At 41.7% G+C, this 20,996-nt stretch overlaps 1 protein-coding gene across 2 annotated transcripts in view; it reads left to right on the top strand.

The window, feature by feature from the left end:
• Positions 1–15,217: 15,217 nt before the first annotated feature.
• Positions 15,218–20,996, top strand: part of FBXL17 (F-box and leucine rich repeat protein 17) — a 469,926-nt gene continuing 464,147 nt past the window's right edge. Inside the window, exon 1 of one of the 2 annotated variants that reach the window (XM_075181509.1) lies at positions 15,218–16,517. In XM_075181509.1, coding sequence (XP_075037610.1) covers positions 15,495–16,517 — 1,023 coding nt within the window. In that variant the 5' untranslated portion in view covers positions 15,218–15,494. The remainder of the gene's footprint in view (positions 16,518–20,996) is intronic. The other variant, XM_075181505.1, reaches the window with a different exon arrangement.

The following is a 20,996-nucleotide window of genomic DNA, read 5'->3' as shown; positions in this document are numbered from 1 at the left end:
GAGAAGTTCTTTCTACTGCGTTTGATATATATACCAATCACTACAACATGGAAACCACTGACAAGTGAAGTGAATAGCATTAACATGTTCTTTCTACTGATTAAACATTGATATATAATGTGAACAAAACACTGGAATAGTATTTTTGGACAGGTACGTTTATCCAGGTTTCTGATCTACATTTCAAAACCCCCAGGGAGATATAACTGCAAAAATAAAGGGAGATAGTTTTGTGTGGGAAGGGGCTTCCAAAAGAGTGTCTCTGGCCAGTAAATGGAGATAGAAGGGCGGGCTCCATTTACAAGGAGCTTCTGATCTCCCATTCTGACAGCAGACTGAGGCGTGAGGTGTGTTTAAAAGGATGTCAGATCAGTCTCAGTCTCTGTTCTGCCTGGGGGAAGGGACTGTAGAATCTCTAAAAGAGAAAGCCCTATAGTAAGAGAAATGCTGATATTGGTTGTGAGTAAAATATATGTGCTGGAACTTCTTAAGTTTTTGTTTAGTGTGATAGCCAGGAACGACGTGCGTTTAGTTAGTCCCGGGAAGCAAAGTGTTTATTTTGAAGTTTTTCTTCTTTTTGTTCTGGTCAATAGAAATGGCTGAGGGCAGTTCTACCAAAACCTTGGACTTCTTTGCTGCTGTACACTACCATCTATCCCTACAGATGGCACCTGTTTCAATAACCCGGTTACAAATTTATAGCTTGGATTTAATGATATAATGATTAGTATCTAAATTAATTGAATTACCGATATGTGACCCATATTTAACACCATGTTGTTTACAACCATTGCATTGGTCTTCTCTGTATGTGATGATTATTAAATAAAATCTAATAGACATTTTAAGAAAAAACACTTTAAAATATTACAGTGAGATTACATGTTAGACTAAATCAGCTGTTTGCATAAGGCAAATGCTGCATAGAAAAAACATTACTGTCAGGTTTGGGTTTGTCTCAAAGAGCACAAGAGATAGGAATATCAATATTGAGAGAAATAAATATGCGTCATCCGTCAGCAGCAAACATTTTAAAACTCATAACAGTGTGCTGCCCACTATGGAAGTGATATCATTTTTAGGTATTATATCCCCTGCAGAGTGAAGTAAAGATAGGTAGGTGCTTTCATAAATACTGTATATCTGATTGCCACTATGATTTTAACAAATTTATTTGTTTTTTGTTATAGTCTAATTTGTATTCTGTTTGGATTTTAGGACATCTAGCGGTGAAGCCACAGAATACAGTTTGAATTTTATATAGATATAGATACAAAGGGCCTCATTTACAATTTTTGTAAGTATGCAAACAGAGTACATCTGGGAGCTTTCTGATTTTCAAATTGTATCTCTTTATATGCTATATATACGGGTATGATAATTTATATATGGGCGTGATACTTTTTATGTACAGATCTAAAAATAACAACCTTGGTATCTGCCCTTGGCCCTAAGTATTTGTGTATGTGACTCAGGATTGATGTACTCGATGTGAGCTAGCAGAGATGACCCTCTGTCATATTCTTCTAAAATAACACCAACAGATTGTACCTAGGAAGCGTACAAATAGGAGCAGGACAGGGAGAGGGGCAGTATTTGGACTTGAGCTGGAGGAACGCGATTGTAGGGGCCCATGAAATATTTTGTTCTAGCGCGCCACTGAAGCGTATGCCTCACTCTTCAGGAGGAGTAGGGCCGGGGCACCCAGCAAAAGATGTAGCATTAGTTGACCCATGCACCTCCCCCCAGATGAAAATAGACCCACAGGCCCAGGGCCTATGTAACTTATTATTTTTATTTTATTTTACACCTGTGCTGTTATTGGGTAGGGAATGGGGCGCTCTGTCAGTGGGGCCCACAGGGATTTCCCCAATATCCCAGTGGGGCCAGTCTGATCCTGGGGAGTGGTAACTATAGTGCCAGAATTTAGAAAGCAACATGTCATGATATGGCCCTATTTGGACCAACATCCTTGTGGTATGGAGTTTGAAGCACGTTGTCAATAGCAGAAAAACTCATGTGATAGCCTTTCTGCAAACGCATGTGTAATAGAGTGTGCTTCTGAAGCAGTGCTCATGAAGAGGGAAAGAAGCAGAGACCCAGAATAGACAGCTCTGGAGTTGGCCAGGAGGCAAAGAGAAGAAGAAGACTTTACTCACCCCTGTGCTTAGCCAAGTCCACTCCCCCCGCAGTGATCCTCGGCATTCGTGACAGCAAATTGGTTTGCTGTCAGTCAATCAGTGGCCAGGATAGTGGGTCAAGCGTGGTTCACCGTTGGCCATTTGAATTTGGCACCACGGCAAGCAAATCATGGCTCACCACATCGCCCTGTCCTGCCCCTTGCACTGGTCTAGTCAGACCATTGCAGGCGACTCAAGAGACAAGAGCAGCGCAGGAGCGCAAAGAAAAAAGAGAGACGTGAGTGCTTGAATAGAAGGGACCATCTTCAAGCAACAGGAGAGGACAGTACAGTATTGAACAGAAGAAGAGGCGCCGCGCAATGGAAGAACTGGAGAAGAAGGAAACGGCAGGGAGGAGGACTGTTTCCTGCACGGTGCAGATAAGTATGTTTTATTTCTGCCACTGATACTAATGTCTAGCACAAGGCCCGTGTGCACAATTTTGGGCACTAGGACCGTGCAGCATTCATTAGATTTTTAAAATATACATTTTTGGGCACAATATTTCATGATAAAAAGCCTGTGCTTCATATTATCAGGCTTAACATGGGGGCCATAGTTATTCAAGCTAAGAGCCTGTGCCCCAAGATAACTAGCCTAGTAAAAGGGGCACTATTCAGGTATAGCCTGTGGCCATATACATATCTCAGGCACTAGGTCTGTGGGGACAATTTAGGCGCTAGACTTGTCAACAGTAGGAGATCAGCCCATGATTAGAGAGAGTGCGTCCAGGCTGTCAACGCCATCTTAGTCCCCATTTTTCTGCTCAAATTTCCGGAGGCCATTTTGTAGTGGTTATTTAGAACCTGTAATTTTCCTGTGTCCTGCATTTCTGCACCCTCTGATCAGGCCCCCATTAGAGGTAGGCTAGGGATGGTCACTATTGTTTTATTGTACTGGTTAAGTGATTGCATTTTCTCGTTGGTATTGTTTGCTGTGTATTGCTGTTCTCCCCTATCCACACTATTGTGTGTTTTTGTGAGTGTGGGGAGGTGTTTGTTCTGCTTGCCCCCACAGCTGTTGAGAGAGATATAGTAAAAGTATTTCAGGTGAGTTATCCCTGTCTTTCTTGTTTGTCCTTGTGTGTCTTATGCTTGTTTCTTGCTGGGCAATATTGGCCACGGTTACAGAAAGGAAGCTCTGAATTCGGTGAGATGTTAAGGAATCCCTGCAAGGGCAATTGGTACCCATCATCTCATCTTATCCCATCACAAAATATAAAGTTTTGTGGGCTCCAGATAAATACCATACAAAACAAGGTGTTTCTGTCAGATGAAAGATGTTTCAAAATCCAGCACACTACATATGTTTGCTTAGCAGCCGAGAGGCTGGCAAAGGATCCAGAGGATTATCACTCCAGAAATGTAATAAACACATGCAAAGAAGCCTGGTATTCACTGCCACCAGGACTGATTAAGGCGAAGGTGAATGTTAAATCGCATCCCCCCCCTCCCTATAAAAAAGGTCTAGGTCCACTCGTGGTCCCTAGCAAATCAACTTCATACTTATTACAAGACATTAATAAAGAAGGGAACTCAACTGTTGGGAATGTTTTATTCCACCATAGGAATAACCTTCTGGACAAAATGGCACATGGATAGTATCTAACTGGAACTACTAGATTGGTAGGATCATAGGCAGCTTTCTCTGGATCATACCATCACATTCTCAAAAACCACCAAGAAGTTTCTCAAGTGGTGGCAAAATTCAAAATTAACGGCAAGGGGGTATCTCTTTTAGAACCAGAGTGGACAGTACTTACAATGGACTCCTGTGCCACAGGCTGGAGAGCCCACCTTCTGGTACAAATAGTGAAAAGATCTCTAAAATGCTTCATATAAATGTCTTAGAAATGAGAGCAGTAGGGAACAATTTCATTCTCAATTAAAAGATAGGCACCTCAGAATATTCTCAGACAACAAGCTGGTGGTGGCCTTCAGAAACTGTCAGTAGATGTGCTGACAGTTCCATGGACATTCCATCTTGGTTATGTCTTCCCTGCCTTTCGTCACTCACATTCTAAAAAAGATCAGAAAAGAGAAAGCATTGGATAATTGGATAATTTTGGACAAATTATCTATGGTTTTCGGTAGCCTGTGAAATGCTCCAAGGCCCACCACTACGTCTTCGCCCAGATCAGCTGAACCAAGACCCGATTCTTCACACAAATCTGTAACTTTGATGGCAATAATGTTGAGAGGATGCTGCTCATAAAGAAAGGAGTCTCAGAGCCTGTGATCAACACTTTTGCAAGCAAAGAAGAACTCTTCAATAATGTATTATAGAATTTGGAAAAAGTTTATCACATGATCTAAGAACAAGTTCAATCCAAATCCTGCAACTATTACAAATGTCCTTGACTTCCTTCAGGATGGTTTCAGCAAGAGTCTTGCCCTATCTACAATCAAGGTACAAAGCATTGTTGGCCCTGTTTGAACCACTAAAAGAGGTTTCTCTGAGATGGATTACACTAATAGTAGTGTTCCTGGTGGCAGCTAGTTCTGCACGCAGAATGTGAATATTAAAGGCACTGTGGTGTAAGGAACCTTTTCTAAATATCTATGTGGATAAAGTGGTACTTAAGGCCAACCCAAAATTTCTGATGAAGGTAGTGTCTGTATTTTACATTAATCACAAAGTTGTGCTGTCAGATTTTGTCCCCTACCTAATGATTTAAAGGAAAGAAATCTGCACTTGTTGGACTTGGTCAGAGCAATATCCATTTATTTACCTAGGACAGAAGGATTTAAAAGCATGGAACAACTTTTTGTGATTCCTACTGGTCCTTGGAGTGGGTGTGCTCCTTCTATACAAGCCATTTGCATATGGATTAAAGAGGTCTTATTATTATCCTTTTATAGGGCGCCACAAATGGTTGCAGCGTCGTATTAGTGGGAGAACAACAAAACAGTACATGGTATTACAGGACATTACAGTAAACATATATAATAAGATGAGATTAGAGATGTAGGGAGCAGTGTTGGAGAGGTCTTTGTAAGTGAGGGTGAGGAGATTGTAAAGGATTCTGTAGGGGAAAAGGAGCCATTGTAAAGTTTGGCAGTGGGGAGGAAGAAGTGGAGCGTCAAGAGAGAAAAATAAGTCTTGCTGCAGTTATGTATAGATTGAAGAGGAGCAAGATGGGAGCAGAGGAGTCCTGTAAGGAGAAGGCTACAGTAATCAAGGTGAGAAATGATCACTAAATGGATAAGAGATTCTGATCCACTCTCTTGGCTGTCTGCCTACCTGGACCTCCGAGTACTCCACCATGCAGACCACTACACTTTCTCTACCTGCTGATCATCTGCTGCCTCCTGACTAACCTGAAGTCCTATACAAAAGTGGAAGCTGCTCAAATCAATTTATAGGCCATAACAGGTGCTGAAAGGGTGGGGTTATCCTGCAAGGAACATACACACAACATTTTTTCCCCCAGCACACTGCTATAGCCAGCAACAGATCTGCCATTTCTACTGTAGATAAAAATGCAAAAGTCTTTGTTGCACACATTTGCAAATGTATGTTTAAGCCATCCTGCCACGCCAAGGCGCTTTTGCATATAGGATGGTCCTACTCTAAACAATGAGAGTCCCTATATTTGGGCCATACATATGTGTTTTTAAATTGAGAGCTAACTTACCAAAGAGGTACCCCAGAAGCCTCCAAATAGCAATCCAATGTCAGCACTCCCCCTCAGCTACTGACACCAACATGCCTCTCAGACAAATACAAAAGTGGAAGCTGCTCAAATCAATTTATAGGCCATAACAGGTGCTGAAAGGGTGGGGTTATCCTGCAAGGAACATACACACAACATTTTTTCCCCCAGCACACTGCTATAGCCAGCAACAGATCTGCCATTTCTACTGTAGATAAAAATGCAAAAGTCTTTGTTGCACACATTTGCAAATGTATGTTTAAGCCATCCTGCCACGCCAAGGCGCTTTTGCATATAGGATGGTCCTACTCTAAACAATGAGAGTCCCTATATTTGGGCCATACATATGTGTTTTTAAATTGAGAGCTAACTTACCAAAGAGGTACCCCAGAAGCCTCCAAATAGCAATCCAATGTCAGCACTCCCCCTCAGCTACTGACACCAACATGCCTCTCAGACAAATACAAAAGTGGAAGCTGCTCAAATCAATTTATAGGCCATAACAGGTGCTGAAAGGGTGGGGTTATCCTGCAAGGAACATACACACAACATTTTTTCCCCCAGCACACTGCTATAGCCAGCAACAGATCTGCCATTTCTACTGTAAATAAAAATGCAAAAGTCTTTGTTGCACACATTTGCAAATGTATGTTTAAGCCATCCTGCCACGCCAAGGCGCTTTTGCATATAGGATGGTCCTACTCTAAACAATGAGAGTCCCTATATTTGGGCCATACATATGTGTTTTTAAATTGAGAGCTAACTTACCAAAGAGGTACCCCAGAAGCCTCCAAATAGCAATCCAATGTCAGCACTCCCCCTCAGCTACTGACACCAACATGCCTCTCAGACAAATACAAAAGTGGAAGCTGCTCAAATCAATTTATAGGCCATAACAGGTGCTGAAAGGGTGGGGTTATCCTGCAAGGAACATACACACAACATTTTTTCCCCCAGCACACTGCTATAGCCAGCAACAGATCTGCCATTTCTACTGTAGATAAAAATGCAAAAGTCTTTGTTGCACACATTTGCAAATGTATGTTTAAGCCATCCTGCCACGCCAAGGCGCTTTTGCATATAGGATGGTCCTACTCTAAACAATGAGAGTCCCTATATTTGGGCCATACATATGTGTTTTTAAATTGAGAGCTAACTTACCAAAGAGGTACCCCAGAAGCCTCCAAATAGCAATCCAATGTCAGCACTCCCCCTCAGCTACTGACACCAACATGCCTCTCAGACAAATACAAAAGTGGAAGCTGCTCAAATCAATTTATAGGCCATAACAGGTGCTGAAAGGGTGGGGTTATCCTGCAAGGAACATACACACAACATTTTTTCCCCCAGCACACTGCTATAGCCAGCAACAGATCTGCCATTTCTACTGTAGATAAAAATGCAAAAGTCTTTGTTGCACACATTTGCAAATGTATGTTTAAGCCATCCTGCCACGCCAAGGCGCTTTTGCATATAGGATGGTCCTACTCTAAACAATGAGAGTCCCTATATTTGGGCCATACATATGTGTTTTTAAATTGAGAGCTAACTTACCAAAGAGGTACCCCAGAAGCCTCCAAATAGCAATCCAATGTCAGCACTCCCCCTCAGCTACTGACACCAACATGCCTCTCAGACAAATACAAAAGTGGAAGCTGCTCAAATCAATTTATAGGCCATAACAGGTGCTGAAAGGGTGGGGTTATCCTGCAAGGAACATACACACAACATTTTTTCCCCCAGCACACTGCTATAGCCAGCAACAGATCTGCCATTTCTACTGTAGATAAAAATGCAAAAGTCTTTGTTGCACACATTTGCAAATGTATGTTTAAGCCATCCTGCCACGCCAAGGCGCTTTTGCATATAGGATGGTCCTACTCTAAACAATGAGAGTCCCTATATTTGGGCCATACATATGTGTTTTTAAATTGAGAGCTAACTTACCAAAGAGGTACCCCAGAAGCCTCCAAATAGCAATCCAATGTCAGCACTCCCCCTCAGCTACTGACACCAACATGCCTCTCAGACAAATACAAAAGTGGAAGCTGCTCAAATCAATTTATAGGCCATAACAGGTGCTGAAAGGGTGGGGTTATCCTGCAAGGAACATACACACAACATTTTTTCCCCCAGCACACTGCTATAGCCAGCAACAGATCTGCCATTTCTACTGTAGATAAAAATGCAAAAGTCTTTGTTGCACACATTTGCAAATGTATGTTTAAGCCATCCTGCCACGCCAAGGCGCTTTTGCATATAGGATGGTCCTACTCTAAACAATGAGAGTCCCTATATTTGGGCCATACATATGTGTTTTTAAATTGAGAGCTAACTTACCAAAGAGGTACCCCAGAAGCCTCCAAATAGCAATCCAATGTCAGCACTCCCCCTCAGCTACTGACACCAACATGCCTCTCAGACAAATACAAAAGTGGAAGCTGCTCAAATCAATTTATAGGCCATAACAGGTGCTGAAAGGGTGGGGTTATCCTGCAAGGAACATACACACAACATTTTTTCCCCCAGCACACTGCTATAGCCAGCAACAGATCTGCCATTTCTACTGTAGATAAAAATGCAAAAGTCTTTGTTGCACACATTTGCAAATGTATGTTTAAGCCATCCTGCCACGCCAAGGCGCTTTTGCATATAGGATGGTCCTACTCTAAACAATGAGAGTCCCTATATTTGGGCCATACATATGTGTTTTTAAATTGAGAGCTAACTTACCAAAGAGGTACCCCAGAAGCCTCCAAATAGCAATCCAATGTCAGCACTCCCCCTCAGCTACTGACACCAACATGCCTCTCAGACAAATACAAAAGTGGAAGCTGCTCAAATCAATTTATAGGCCATAACAGGTGCTGAAAGGGTGGGGTTATCCTGCAAGGAACATACACACAACATTTTTTCCCCCAGCACACTGCTATAGCCAGCAACAGATCTGCCATTTCTACTGTAGATAAAAATGCAAAAGTCTTTGTTGCACACATTTGCAAATGTATGTTTAAGCCATCCTGCCACGCCAAGGCGCTAACCTGAAGTCCTGACACCCGTGACTCCTCTGGTGCTTCCTACCTCCTGAGTAACCTAGAGTCCTGACACCTGTGACTCCTCTGGTGCCTCTTGAGTAACCTGGAGTCCTGACACCTGTGACTCTTCTGGTGCCTCCTGAATAACCTGGAGTGTAGTCATCCACGGTTCATCCGGTGGCTTGTGCCTCTTGAATAAACCAGGTATCTTGACACCCGTGGTTTATCCTGCTTCTCCAGTCTCTGAACCAGACCTTGTTATCCGGCTTCTCAGCACTGCCTCTTTTGAACTGTATTACTATTGACCATTCTCTGGATCTGTGGCTTCCTGAGTTATCCATGCTATAACTGGCATACCCTCTTGACTTGTACTTATTGCCTTACCATTTATTGCATCTTAAAGCTGTGTAACCTGTTATAAATAAACCACTTTGATCCACTCTCTCAGTTGTCTTCATATTGGGAATTATGATGCAAGGGACTGATGAGATAGTGAGTGGGAGAAGAGGTTCATTGTAAGAGGCCAAAGCAGGAAGAAAGCACAAGAAGTTTGATTGATACCGGGTCAGAAGGGTTGTCAATGGGGATGTCAAAGTCAACCGTCATGATGGATGAGTGGTCTGGGGAGAGGTAGTGAGGGAGCCAAGCTACAAACTTATCAAGAAGTTGGGAAGTTGGTCGGTAAATGATTGAGACACAGAGATGGAAGGGGAAGAAGAGACAGATAGAGTGGACCTCAAAGGAGGAGAATGAAAGGCAGGGCTCGGGAGATAACACAGAAGGTACAAATGTGTGAAAGGATGCCCACCCCACCATCCAAACAGTCATCAGGTTTGAGAGAGTGGGTGAGGGAGAGGACTCCATATAAGAGAGCAGTGGAGGAGAGGCGGGTTTTGATGATGGCAAGAAGTTTAAGAAAGTTGGAGATGAAAAAGACATGGATAGAGGGCAGTTTATTACAGATGCATCTGGCATTCCAGAGAGCACTGGTGAAAGGGAGAGAGGGAAGTGGGGAAATGTGGATGAAAATGACAGCAATGTTTATGTGAGTGGGTGCACTGGATCTGGGAAGCAGGTGAGGGCAGGGGGTGAGGAGACATGGTGTGAGACTAGGGAGGAGAGGGTGGAAGGAAAGAAGGGGAGAGGAGCGATTAATGAGTGAGGTGAAGAACCTGGAAGAACCGGAAGGCTCCAAGATGAATAGGGACTCATGAACTGGGAAATTGGAAATCTGGAGGTCCAACATATCTCGGCCAATGCTGCAGCCTGAATCAGAAGTGGTGACCCTAGTGGATGGTTGGGACATCAGTCCAAGAAAGTCTCACTAGGGCCATGATTAAATAAGGACCCAGGAGGCCAAGGAAGCAAGGAACCAGGATATACAGATTGCAGATTTAACGGTGGGAAGTGGTGGACAGGCCGAACCGTATTGGTACCGGACCATAGCCTTCAGAGGAAAATGATTGAGCCGGTGGATAGTGGTGGCTTGACCAGGGGTTGGTCATGGACAGCAAAGCAGGGCCTAGGCTACTCCAGCAGAATAGGTGATCACCTTATCACTTGCACTATTTTATGGTAATATGATGTTATTTGCAATTATAGTTTGCAGTGAATTGATACAATAGGAAGATATTGATCACTTCAACACATATATTATTATTTGTATATCCAACAGAATATAGATGATAACACAAAGAATTAAAACATTTTCACTTCAATCACAGGAATACTCATATCATGAACATCATGATAGACTAATTTTTGTGTGGGAATTTGGTATCCATATTAGTTAGAGAAAAATAGTAAGCAATGGTAGAAACATTGGGGACACTGCCGTCTAAACCAAATTATAATGTATGATAAACTCTCCTTTTCCCTATACAGTTAACTTGTGATATATAAATATAACATCATTACCAATGAATTCTATTATTTGAGACTGTGAATTTACGATGCAATCATAGTATAAACATAATCGTTGCTCATTGATTGAAAAGAACCAATCATAAGAGGGGAAGGGCGAGTTCTTAACCATGTTTGAAAGGTGATAGATAATACAAATTGTCTATCACACTCTTGGTGTAGCAGCCGTTGCAGGAATGCAATTGGTTGCTATAAAAACGTCACAGTAGGGGCTTTTAAACTGACTATAAAAGACCAATCAATGGACTACCTCAGGTTGCCTTGAAAAACATAATGTAGCGAAATGCGTGTTGGCTTTTGCCTTGCTATGTATCCACTCCTGACCATAAATAATTTATTACATCTCAAGCCATAATATTAACTCAATATTGTATACACATCTAGCAATCCAATTTTCTTTAGCATGGCTATTAAATTTGTATGAATGGACAACCTGATGTATGAATGAAACAACGTACTGAATAGGATAAGTTATTTAAGGGTATTCTCTTAATGGCATTACAGAGTTGATTAGAATCCTCCAGAATTAATACATAATCAATAGCTCAAGGATCTAAGAGTAATGAAGCAAGGAAGTGAACAACTAATATCCCTATAATTAATGGAGAGACTATATGGAGAGAATTAATAGAATCTAATTCATAACAGGAGTTTAAAACTATTCCTGCATTACGTAACCAACTGCAAATAAAATCTGTCTATATGAAAATAATATCATCATCATCATCAACATTTATTTATATAGCGCCAGCAAATTCCGTAGCGCTTTACAATTTGGAACAAACACTGATAAGACAATATTGGGTAATACATACAGACAGAGAGGTAAGAAAACTCTGCTCGCAAGCTTACAATCTATAGGACAATGGGAGTTAGAAACACAAGGGCACGTGCTACATCATATTGCACAATGGACTAGCTAGAACGAGAAGGTAAAAGTATTGAGTGGGCTGTGTGTGTTGCAATGTTGGTCAGAGGGTTGTTGTCTTGCGTTAGCAGTGTAGAGGATGGTAATAGGGTAATCTAGGGAAATTAAGATGGTGGTTGAGGAATATCATAACCTTGTCTGAAAAAGTGGGTTTTCAGTGAACGCTTGAAAGTTTGAAGACTAGAGGAAAGTCTTATTGTGCGTGGGAGGGAATTCCACAAATTGGGTGCAGCCCGGAAAAAATCCTGTAACCGAGAATGGGAGGATGTGATGAGAGTGGAGGAGAGACGTAGATCTTGTGCAGAACGGAGGTGACGAGTACGGAGATATTTTGAGATAAGTGAGGAGATATATGTCGGTGCAATTTTGTTGACGGCCTTATATGTTAGTAGAAGAATTTTATATTGGATTCGTTGATATACAGGCAGCCAATGTAGAGACTGACAGAGTGGCTCAGCAGAGGAATAACGGTTAGTAAGGAAAATCAATCTAGCCGCTGCGTGCAAAATAGATTGTAGGGGTTCAGGTCTGACTTTGGGAAGACCAGTAAGGAGGGAATTGCAATAGTAGATGCGGGAGATGATGAGTGCATGAATTAATGTTTTTGCGGTGTCTTGTGTCAGATATGTGCGTATTCTGGAAATGTTCTTTAGGTGTATGTAACATGATTTAGATATAGAGTTGATGTGGGGAATAAACGATAAATAATAGGAATTATAATCTGATTAAATGCCGGAGGTGCATTTTCCCTATGTGAAGTGTATGGAATTTTAGACTAATGATATATATTGCATAAATAACAGGAGATTACATTTTGCAGTACATACTGTTTCTTCTTAAATTAATGATACACAGAAGTGAGGCTTACCAGTTTATCACTGCTATTTTTAAAAAAAAGCACATTTTTGTACAATCACTTTCATTGTTTTTAAATATTTCACTACCCATAATGATTCAGTAACAGATCTAAATGATCCTTTTTAGTGAAAACTAATAAAAGTTGTAATTTTATTATAAATCCAATCACAGAGTGCCCCAATTAAAACATGTTTTCTTCTTCCTCTTCTTGCCTTAATTGGAGTGCAATTAAAACAATTTGTTACTATGAGATCATCAATTGTAGGCAGTGGCATAGTTAGATGGCCTGGTGCAAAATCTGAGCTGGAGCTCCTGCACATCTTACCATCTCTAATAACACCCAACAAACAGACATTTTCCTGTGCCGCCTTCCTTTGTAAAGGACTAACAAATCAGAAGACTCCTCCTACCACTAAGCAGGTCATGCTGGCGCTTCTGTGAGTCATAGCTTGGGTCCCACGGCCTTTTAGCAATTACTGCTGCTTCTGACTCTATTGCAATGCCAATGATTGTGGGAGTGTTTTGTATTTGCGGAAGCACATTCAAAAAAAATTAACTGAAGGTCTCTACTGGAACTTTATCTAGTAGCATTTTTTCACACTGCAACCCTTTCAGATTTATTTGACACAAAACACATTCATATCACTTCCTCTGCATTTCTATAGCTGTGAAATAATATCTGACTGTTTAACTATTACCTTGTAAGGTCAATTGTACTGTGAGGATGCGCCCAGCGGGGAACTTACCTGAGTGGCAGGTAAGTCTTCTTCTTTTCTTCTAGGGTCCCCAGGTGCTGGTGACAGCAAATTGGAAGCAATTAGCTGCCAGCCAGTCAGTGACTGGGACGGTTAGCCACTCAGGGCTCACCTCAGGCCATCTGAAATTTTGGCACAACGTTTATTACATAGCATCCCGTGCTGCATGGTTTCAGTCTGTTGGCGACAGGCAAGTGAAGAAGAGCTCCAGAGAGAACAAAAAGACGGACAGAAGAGAGAAGACACCGGAAAGAAGAAGATGGACAGAGGATGGAAGATGCCGGTCTGAAGAAGGAAGATGCCGAGTTCAAATTATAAGACAGCTAAGCAAGGAAGACGGACAGTGGCAGTGCGGTGAGGACTGCGACAGCCAGCGAACATTAGGACGGTGAGGAGACCAGCGGTGACTGCTGAAACTAAGAAAGTCCTTCGGGCGAACCTCTTCCAGGTGCATGCCTACACTCTGTATTTTCCTACATTTTGCACATTTGGGCAAAAGGCCCTTGCAGACACTTTGTGGAGCCTTAGAAATAAAAGATAATAATAGTATAATAATTTGTCTCATTTCAGGCCTAGCCCGCAAACCAATTTCAGACTTTGCCTGTGCTCACAACTAATTTCAGGCTTAGCCTGTGGCCCAAGTATTTGCAGGATTAACCTGTAGGTACCAGTTGAAGTAAAGGATTAGTCTGTGGTAAGTTAGGAGGTTCCCTGCCATTTGAGACCTCCCGTGGTGTGTCCCCATTGTACTGTATTTAGGTAGCCATTGTCTGGTGGTCACTTTATTGTATTGTATTGTATTCTTGTGTGGTATTTTCCCTTCCAGGGTCCAGAAGTTAGGTCCCCATTAAGGGTAGGCTTTTGGTATCCGTTATTCCCTATTGTCTTATTTTTGTATTGGTATTTTTGAACTGTGGGGTATGAGCTATGGCAGTACACTAAACCTAGTGCTAGGAGTTTATAGTTACACAGCATCTGGTCACGTAGTTTAGCTGTTAGGACCAGGGAACTGTTTTGTTGTTTTTGTAGCTAGCACTAATGTGGGAGATACATATTAGCCCGATAGACAGCATTGTGGGTGGGCCGACTTGTGAGCTTCCCCTTTTTTCTAGACACCGATTCTGGAAGTACTGACAACCATCAGAGCTGATGTTGATTAACTGATGAGTATCATTGTGCGATTATCACTTTCTCTTGGTGGGGCCCTCACCAAGATATTGATGAGTGGGATACTTCCAGGTCTGGAATTTCTGAAGCCCTGTGCCCAGGACCAGTCCAAATCGAGGTGTCGGCAATAGGAGCAGAGTCAGGGTCTCTACTTCTGGTAATTACAGTGTTTTTTTTTCTAGACAGACGTGGTGTGGTAGCGATAGTTCTGGGAGGAGGAGTGTGACAGATGGGTGGTCCACTTGTATCAGGTAAGGCTCGTTACAGTACTCTCACTGAGATTAATATGTTGGCAAAAAAACAATATATCTCATGAATATTTTGTTGTATGCTCTCTTTGTGGCACACTATAAATAAAGTATAATAATGAATACAGATCTAAAGAAAAGCAAGTATATCCTGTAAGCCAATGGATAAATATACAGCAAAATGACTGTAATAAACAATATATAAATATCTTGTAAGCTTGTCTTGAAAAAAATAACCATTAGTCTTATAAAAAGTATCACAAAATGCTGTGGTTCTTCATTACAATTGGAGTAATACAGCTATAACCACATTTTACTACGAGTTCTGATAATACATATACTGTATATTTTTGAAACCAGAAGGTGGCGCTACCTCTAAGGGCCATCACTTTTAAACACTGAACCAGTTTTCTAGTTCTAGGAAGTGGAAGCAGCGACCATTTTGAAAGAGGGCACGTATCACTAACACTATGTGCACTTGTCGCACACCTCGCTATACAAATCCTTACGTCTACCATCAACAAATATGACTGATCCCAGGCCTGCACATCTCTATGATGATGGGAAATAGTCGGAGGGACGCACAGCGGCGCACACACTCTGTCCAATAGCAGCATTAGTACTGTGCGTGACGTCCTGTGTTTTGATGATGGTAGAGCGGCGGTAACGGGGAAAGGAATATACAGCAAGTCTGAGCCCGGACTGTGCCCGCGTACACAGCACCTCCACGAGCTGCACGTCCTTTATGGGCAGCCTGCTCTGCAAGCAGCGCAGCGGCCACACACCTCACAGACCCGAGAGCCGGAGGAAGAAGCTACAGCGCGGGGACTGCTTCTTCCGTGCACCGTGCATGCTCTGCTTCATCGTGCACAACCACCGCAGGGAGCGTCCGAGCAGTCAGCCCACTTCCCCCGACCTGCCTGCAGCGCGTACTGCTGCCCAGGACTGTGCCCGCCTGCTGCTGCTGTGCCCTGTGGAGCTGAGTGCCTGGCAGGACCGGAGGCGCAGTCTCCTGTGCACAGGATATTTGAGGGGACCAGAGTTCCGCACCGTTACTTCCCCGCAGCCCTGCTGTAGCAATCTGGCCGCTGACATGGTGTGCAAACGGAAAAACTGCGGGGGAAACCAAAAGCCTCGCACCCCGTGCAAGCTGCCCCGCTGTGCACCTGCCAGGGAGCAAGCACACTCCCCTTCTGGAGATCCCCCAGACTCCTGTGTAGAGAAGCAGACACAACATTGCTCAGAGGGTCAAGCACAACATCCCTTTCCTGGAGGTCTAACTCACCCATTAGCAGAAGAGCAGGCTCCCCACTTTTCTGGGAGTCAGTCACCCCCATGTTCAAATGAAGAGCAGCTTAATGGGGATTCTGCAACACTTTCCACAGAGGGGTCTGTATACCAGCTTACTGGGGATCCTACACAGTCCTGTACAGAAGAACTTACACACCAGCTTACTGGGGACCCAGCCATACCCTTCCCAGAGGAAGAGACACAACCCCTAACCTCGGATAATTTACAACAAAACACAGTACAACAAGGACATGCTCTTTCTGATGAGTCAGACCCCCAGAACGACAAAGTCCTGTGTTGCACTTCATCTTGCTTGGACTCCTCATACTTGCTGCCAACACCTTTGCAGGTTCAACCACAGTGTCTAAGCTGCCGCATCAGGGAAGCTGATCCTGAAAACCACAACGTGGAGACTGATGTGGCTATTCCTTGTGAACAGTTTCATATTAATCAGCTTCCTCCATCCTTATTGCTGAAGGTGAGAGGAGGTCACAGGATGACTCAATGCTGTCAGATGAAATGTCATATCACTATTTGCATCTTTCTTGTTGAGTTACAACTAACATAATTTTTGGCGAACCATTGGCAGAGATAAGAGGGCCTCACGAGCCAATCCTTACTCTTGGTTCAAGTGACAGGACATACGTAGTGGCCAAAGTGGATGTGATCTGGCCCCTTGGGCAGAGTGGCTGGTTCACTGTCTGCATTACTGTCAGTGCAGTTAGAAAATAACACACACACACACACACACACACGCCTGCTGAGAATGGTGATCGCAGACATTTTAAAAGTAATTTTAGAGAATTGCAAATTAATTTTTGTTTCACAGAGTTGCAGGAAATCTGAATGGTTATGGTTCTTTACATTGCAGACTATTCTAAGACACTTCATTGAGCTGCATTCCACAATCTCCCAGTCTCCTATACTGGCAACAACAGTACTGTTAATAGCACTACACACAAAAGACCGGGGGGGAATGGATTCAGCAGTCATTCTAGTAGTAAAAAATATGGCTGTAATCATCACTCTGAATAAAATTATTTTTAAGAAGAAACTTAAATAGAAGGAGAAAAGCGATTATTCATTGATTGTTTTTATCAATGATAAAAAATGGTGTGGTGTTACTACTTACATTTTTGTAAAGTTGAAATTGGTATGAGAATAGGAAGCCTATCATTTTATATGCTCCACAACATAAATGGAAAGGAATCCTACCATGTTTTATATCTTTGCAAAGGTGTTAAACTTGAGCTGGAGACACATTGACTTGTCTGAATAAAATGTTTATCCAGTAACTTATCTTTTTCACATTTTATTTTTAACTTGTTTGTTATAGTTATGTTGACCACTTAAATTGCACTTGTCAGGGTTAAATATCCTGGGCTGATACCAAATCTTCATGAAGATGTTTAGCTAGCTATCTACGACTGATGAAATAAACTGATAAGCCAGAGAAACGCACAAAATCTAAAGCTGGTTGCACACCACTGTGTGTTCAGATGATTATTGGGCCAATCACACGATAGGCGCCCGCTCGGTCTGATATTGCAGTAGTGTGTAAGCTGCAACAATGAACGATCATCGTTCCAAAGCACATTGTATCGTTTAATTTCAACATTTAACTTGATGTTCTTGCATTCCTGCTGCTGTTCCTTACTTTATGTTCGAACAATCTGATCAGCTTTTAGCCCACAGAGCAGCCCACTAGTGCAGCTAAAGCTTATTTAAATACTCCAGCTATAAGCAAGATTTCATCAACGATACATTTTAAAAACCGTTTTTACCCAACATTTAGAAACATATTTTTTTTTCTTACTAAAGAATTACTTAAAGTGAACCAATACCCTGAGTAGGTTTATGATTTTATCTTGCACCTCGTCAGAGACATGGATAAGACTCTCGCTAGTGACTTCCATTATGTTTTTACAGAGAAACTTAAGGGACTAATGGCACAGACTTTTTTTTTTTTTTACCTCCTTCCCATGTTATTATACATACGCATCGCCAACAAGTGGTCTTCCCCCACACATTCTGCGACTTTTCTTTTTTTTTTTTAAATAACTGAAGCCTGATTTGCTTGCTCCAAATCACCCTGTTCAGTATTGTCAGTGTGCAGAGGGGCTTTGATCTTTGGACCCTCTCCAAAATTAGAAGGGCTCCTGTTACTCTCTGGAGCCATTAGTACCCTAGGGTGAAGGGGTCTTCAGGGCCACCTTTGCTGGAAGGCTCGGATAAACACAAAGCGTTCACAGGAAACTGGATTTTACATCTCCCCTACTGAAGGAGAGAACATCCAAAACTCGGGGAACAGGCTTCCCATGAGTATCTCAGCCAAGACCCTAAAAAATGGCTGATTTACACAAAAAAAAGAAAGAAAAAGTTCTTGGTGCATAAGTGCTAGTGATTAGTAATAATTAAAGGGACTGATGACCCCAGGTCTTACTGCCTGATGTGTAAACATTTATTCCTTGTCTGGCCATAAGGCCAGGACAGAAATGAAGGTGTTGCAGGTAGTGCATTGTGTAAAGTGCTTTACTCATTCAGCGAATATCCTACACATGCTGGGCCTCATCCATGGTGCTACTGGCTGCCCCGTGCTGTACCAAGGATTTCTTTCCTTCAGTTACTGGCCATTGATCATTACACACAGTATTCAGGCTGTGTGGTTGTAGTATGGAAACTGGTGGCACTAAATGAATGTTAGTGGATCTAATAAAGGCTGGCTTATCAGTCATTATACACTTTACATTGGGTCTATTAGTGTTGATAATAGGTTAGACTTATTGAACTACCGTACTCCAGATCTCCAGTGGATAAAATATGTAAAAAACAAAAAATCTTACCCTTGGTTTTGGTCCTATATAAAATAATGTATAAAAACATTTTTGGTTAAATTAATGGGGTTGTTTCAATATCAAGATCTTTTCATCCCCCCACATCATTAGCAATTATGTTCTTTGCATATTGCACTTTACACTACATTTATTTTAATTTTATAACCAAAATAAGTCATTATCTGTCCTGAAAAAATATTATAAAACTCACTTGGATAGAAGTAAAAAAATATTTAAAAGTTACTTCCAGTGGACCAGATAAATAAATATTGGAAATTTGGTGGTGTTATTGAGGTACACTTTTTGAATAAAGGGGAATATATGTTTGTTTTTTTTCCCCACAGAAAATATGCTTTGGCTAAACATGTTGCAGACATGTATAACACATTGGCGTAGTGCATAAATACACATACCTTAATCTTTCGTAACAACCTGTGTGAATGTGCCCAACCCTAGTATTGTAACAGCAGAACACAACAGTTAGAAAGGAAGATGTTATACACTTATTGCAAACGTTTGTTATTTATCACACCCAGCTAGGCCACAATAGCTCACACTTTCCAAATCATAGTTGATATTTTTTAGTGATCCAGTCATGGGAGCAGAAAGATGAAAAAATGCTGCAAAACATACCTAGTGTATTAGTTAGAAAAAAACGTTATCGCTATGTTTGATATGACAAAAGAGAGATCCTCTTTCTTCATAGCAAATATGGTAAGAACTTTCTTTAATGCCATGTGTCTAGAAAATCGCACGCTACAACTAACAAGTGTAGTATAAGCGATATGCACAATATACTGTGCAGCACCTTATACTTCCCCTTGGCACCATACAGCCCCATGAGACCAACCTGAGTACTCTCCTCCCACTCTGGGATCTGCAGCTCCTGCAAAACCAACCAGGAGATTTTGTCCCCAGTCTTTACAGACCTGTCTGCTCACACTGCTAATACAAAGCATAGGTCCCATCTACAATGGCTTTTCTATGAGCATGCTCCATTTACCTGTTGTGGGAAGAATATAAAATATATACTTTTTGGGACCTGTATTGGGCCATGCACCATAGGTACTGCTACCTGAATTTAAATGCACTTTATAATTATTTTTTTAATGAGGAGGTAAGGTATGTATTAAATAGAGAGAGTACCTTTGTCTTTCGCAGTTCTCCAAACAGATTAAATCTTTCTATTCTCTCGATATAGATAAAAAATGGTATTACAATGCTATGGGAGCTGTCATTCTGATTTTTGAGCCAAGATAAAATGAAATATACATGGACTCTAGTGGAGCCCTGCCCAAAATGACAGTATTTGCTGGAGAATTACTAGGCTGACCCCTCCCCACCCCATGTGGTATTGACAAAGAAATAGTAACAACAGGGATATACAAGTATACCAGTAATTGACAAAATAAGCAATTAACTAGTTCTAGCATGTCCTGCAGTCTTTAAGTGTTGACTGCCCGATAGTCCAGTTTAGATAGGATTCAAAGCTCTTGTCCGTGAACCAGATAATCTCATGAATGGCCATTTTACAATAACATGTAAAGTTACTTGCAATGGTAACAGTATCAAGGACTTATAAGAAAATGGGACAGAACAAATTGTAGTCTGACTGCTTTCTTAATCTTCATAGGAAATATGTTGCCATCAAATAAATCAACTTGGCAATAATTACTAAAAAAGGTGATCCCCGTGGAGAAAAGGAATTACGCTACGGAAACGGAATTAAAGTTACTTATTTGTGTTGATAAATGTAGGCTCCTTTCAAGCCTTACACTTGGGCAGCTTGTTATACCAGTGTAATAACGCATTGTGTACCCTGTGTAGCATCTTTTGGCAACAGAAAATACATTAGAAATGGCTATGCAAATTATCAGTTCTAACGTAATATTATGTCTAAGCAGGGTTGGACTAATCCCAGGAGCACGGCTGCTAATATTAAAATTACTACTGTCATCTGCCATTTTTAAAAAATGCTTTCTATTAATGCATGCACGTCTTCCCTGGTTCCTTATAATATTCTGTTTGCTTCTAGATTTGACTGACTGTCATTATTTTATCCACCTTTGTTCAGAGTTTGCCTACATACACTGCACACCATAATGATGACATACCAGCAATCA

The sequence above is a fragment of the Mixophyes fleayi genome, chromosome 1, assembly GCF_038048845.1.
Source record: "Mixophyes fleayi isolate aMixFle1 chromosome 1, aMixFle1.hap1, whole genome shotgun sequence".
Classification (NCBI taxonomy): domain Eukaryota; kingdom Metazoa; phylum Chordata; class Amphibia; order Anura; family Limnodynastidae; genus Mixophyes; species Mixophyes fleayi.
This window is presented reverse-complemented; position numbering and strand designations above follow the sequence as displayed.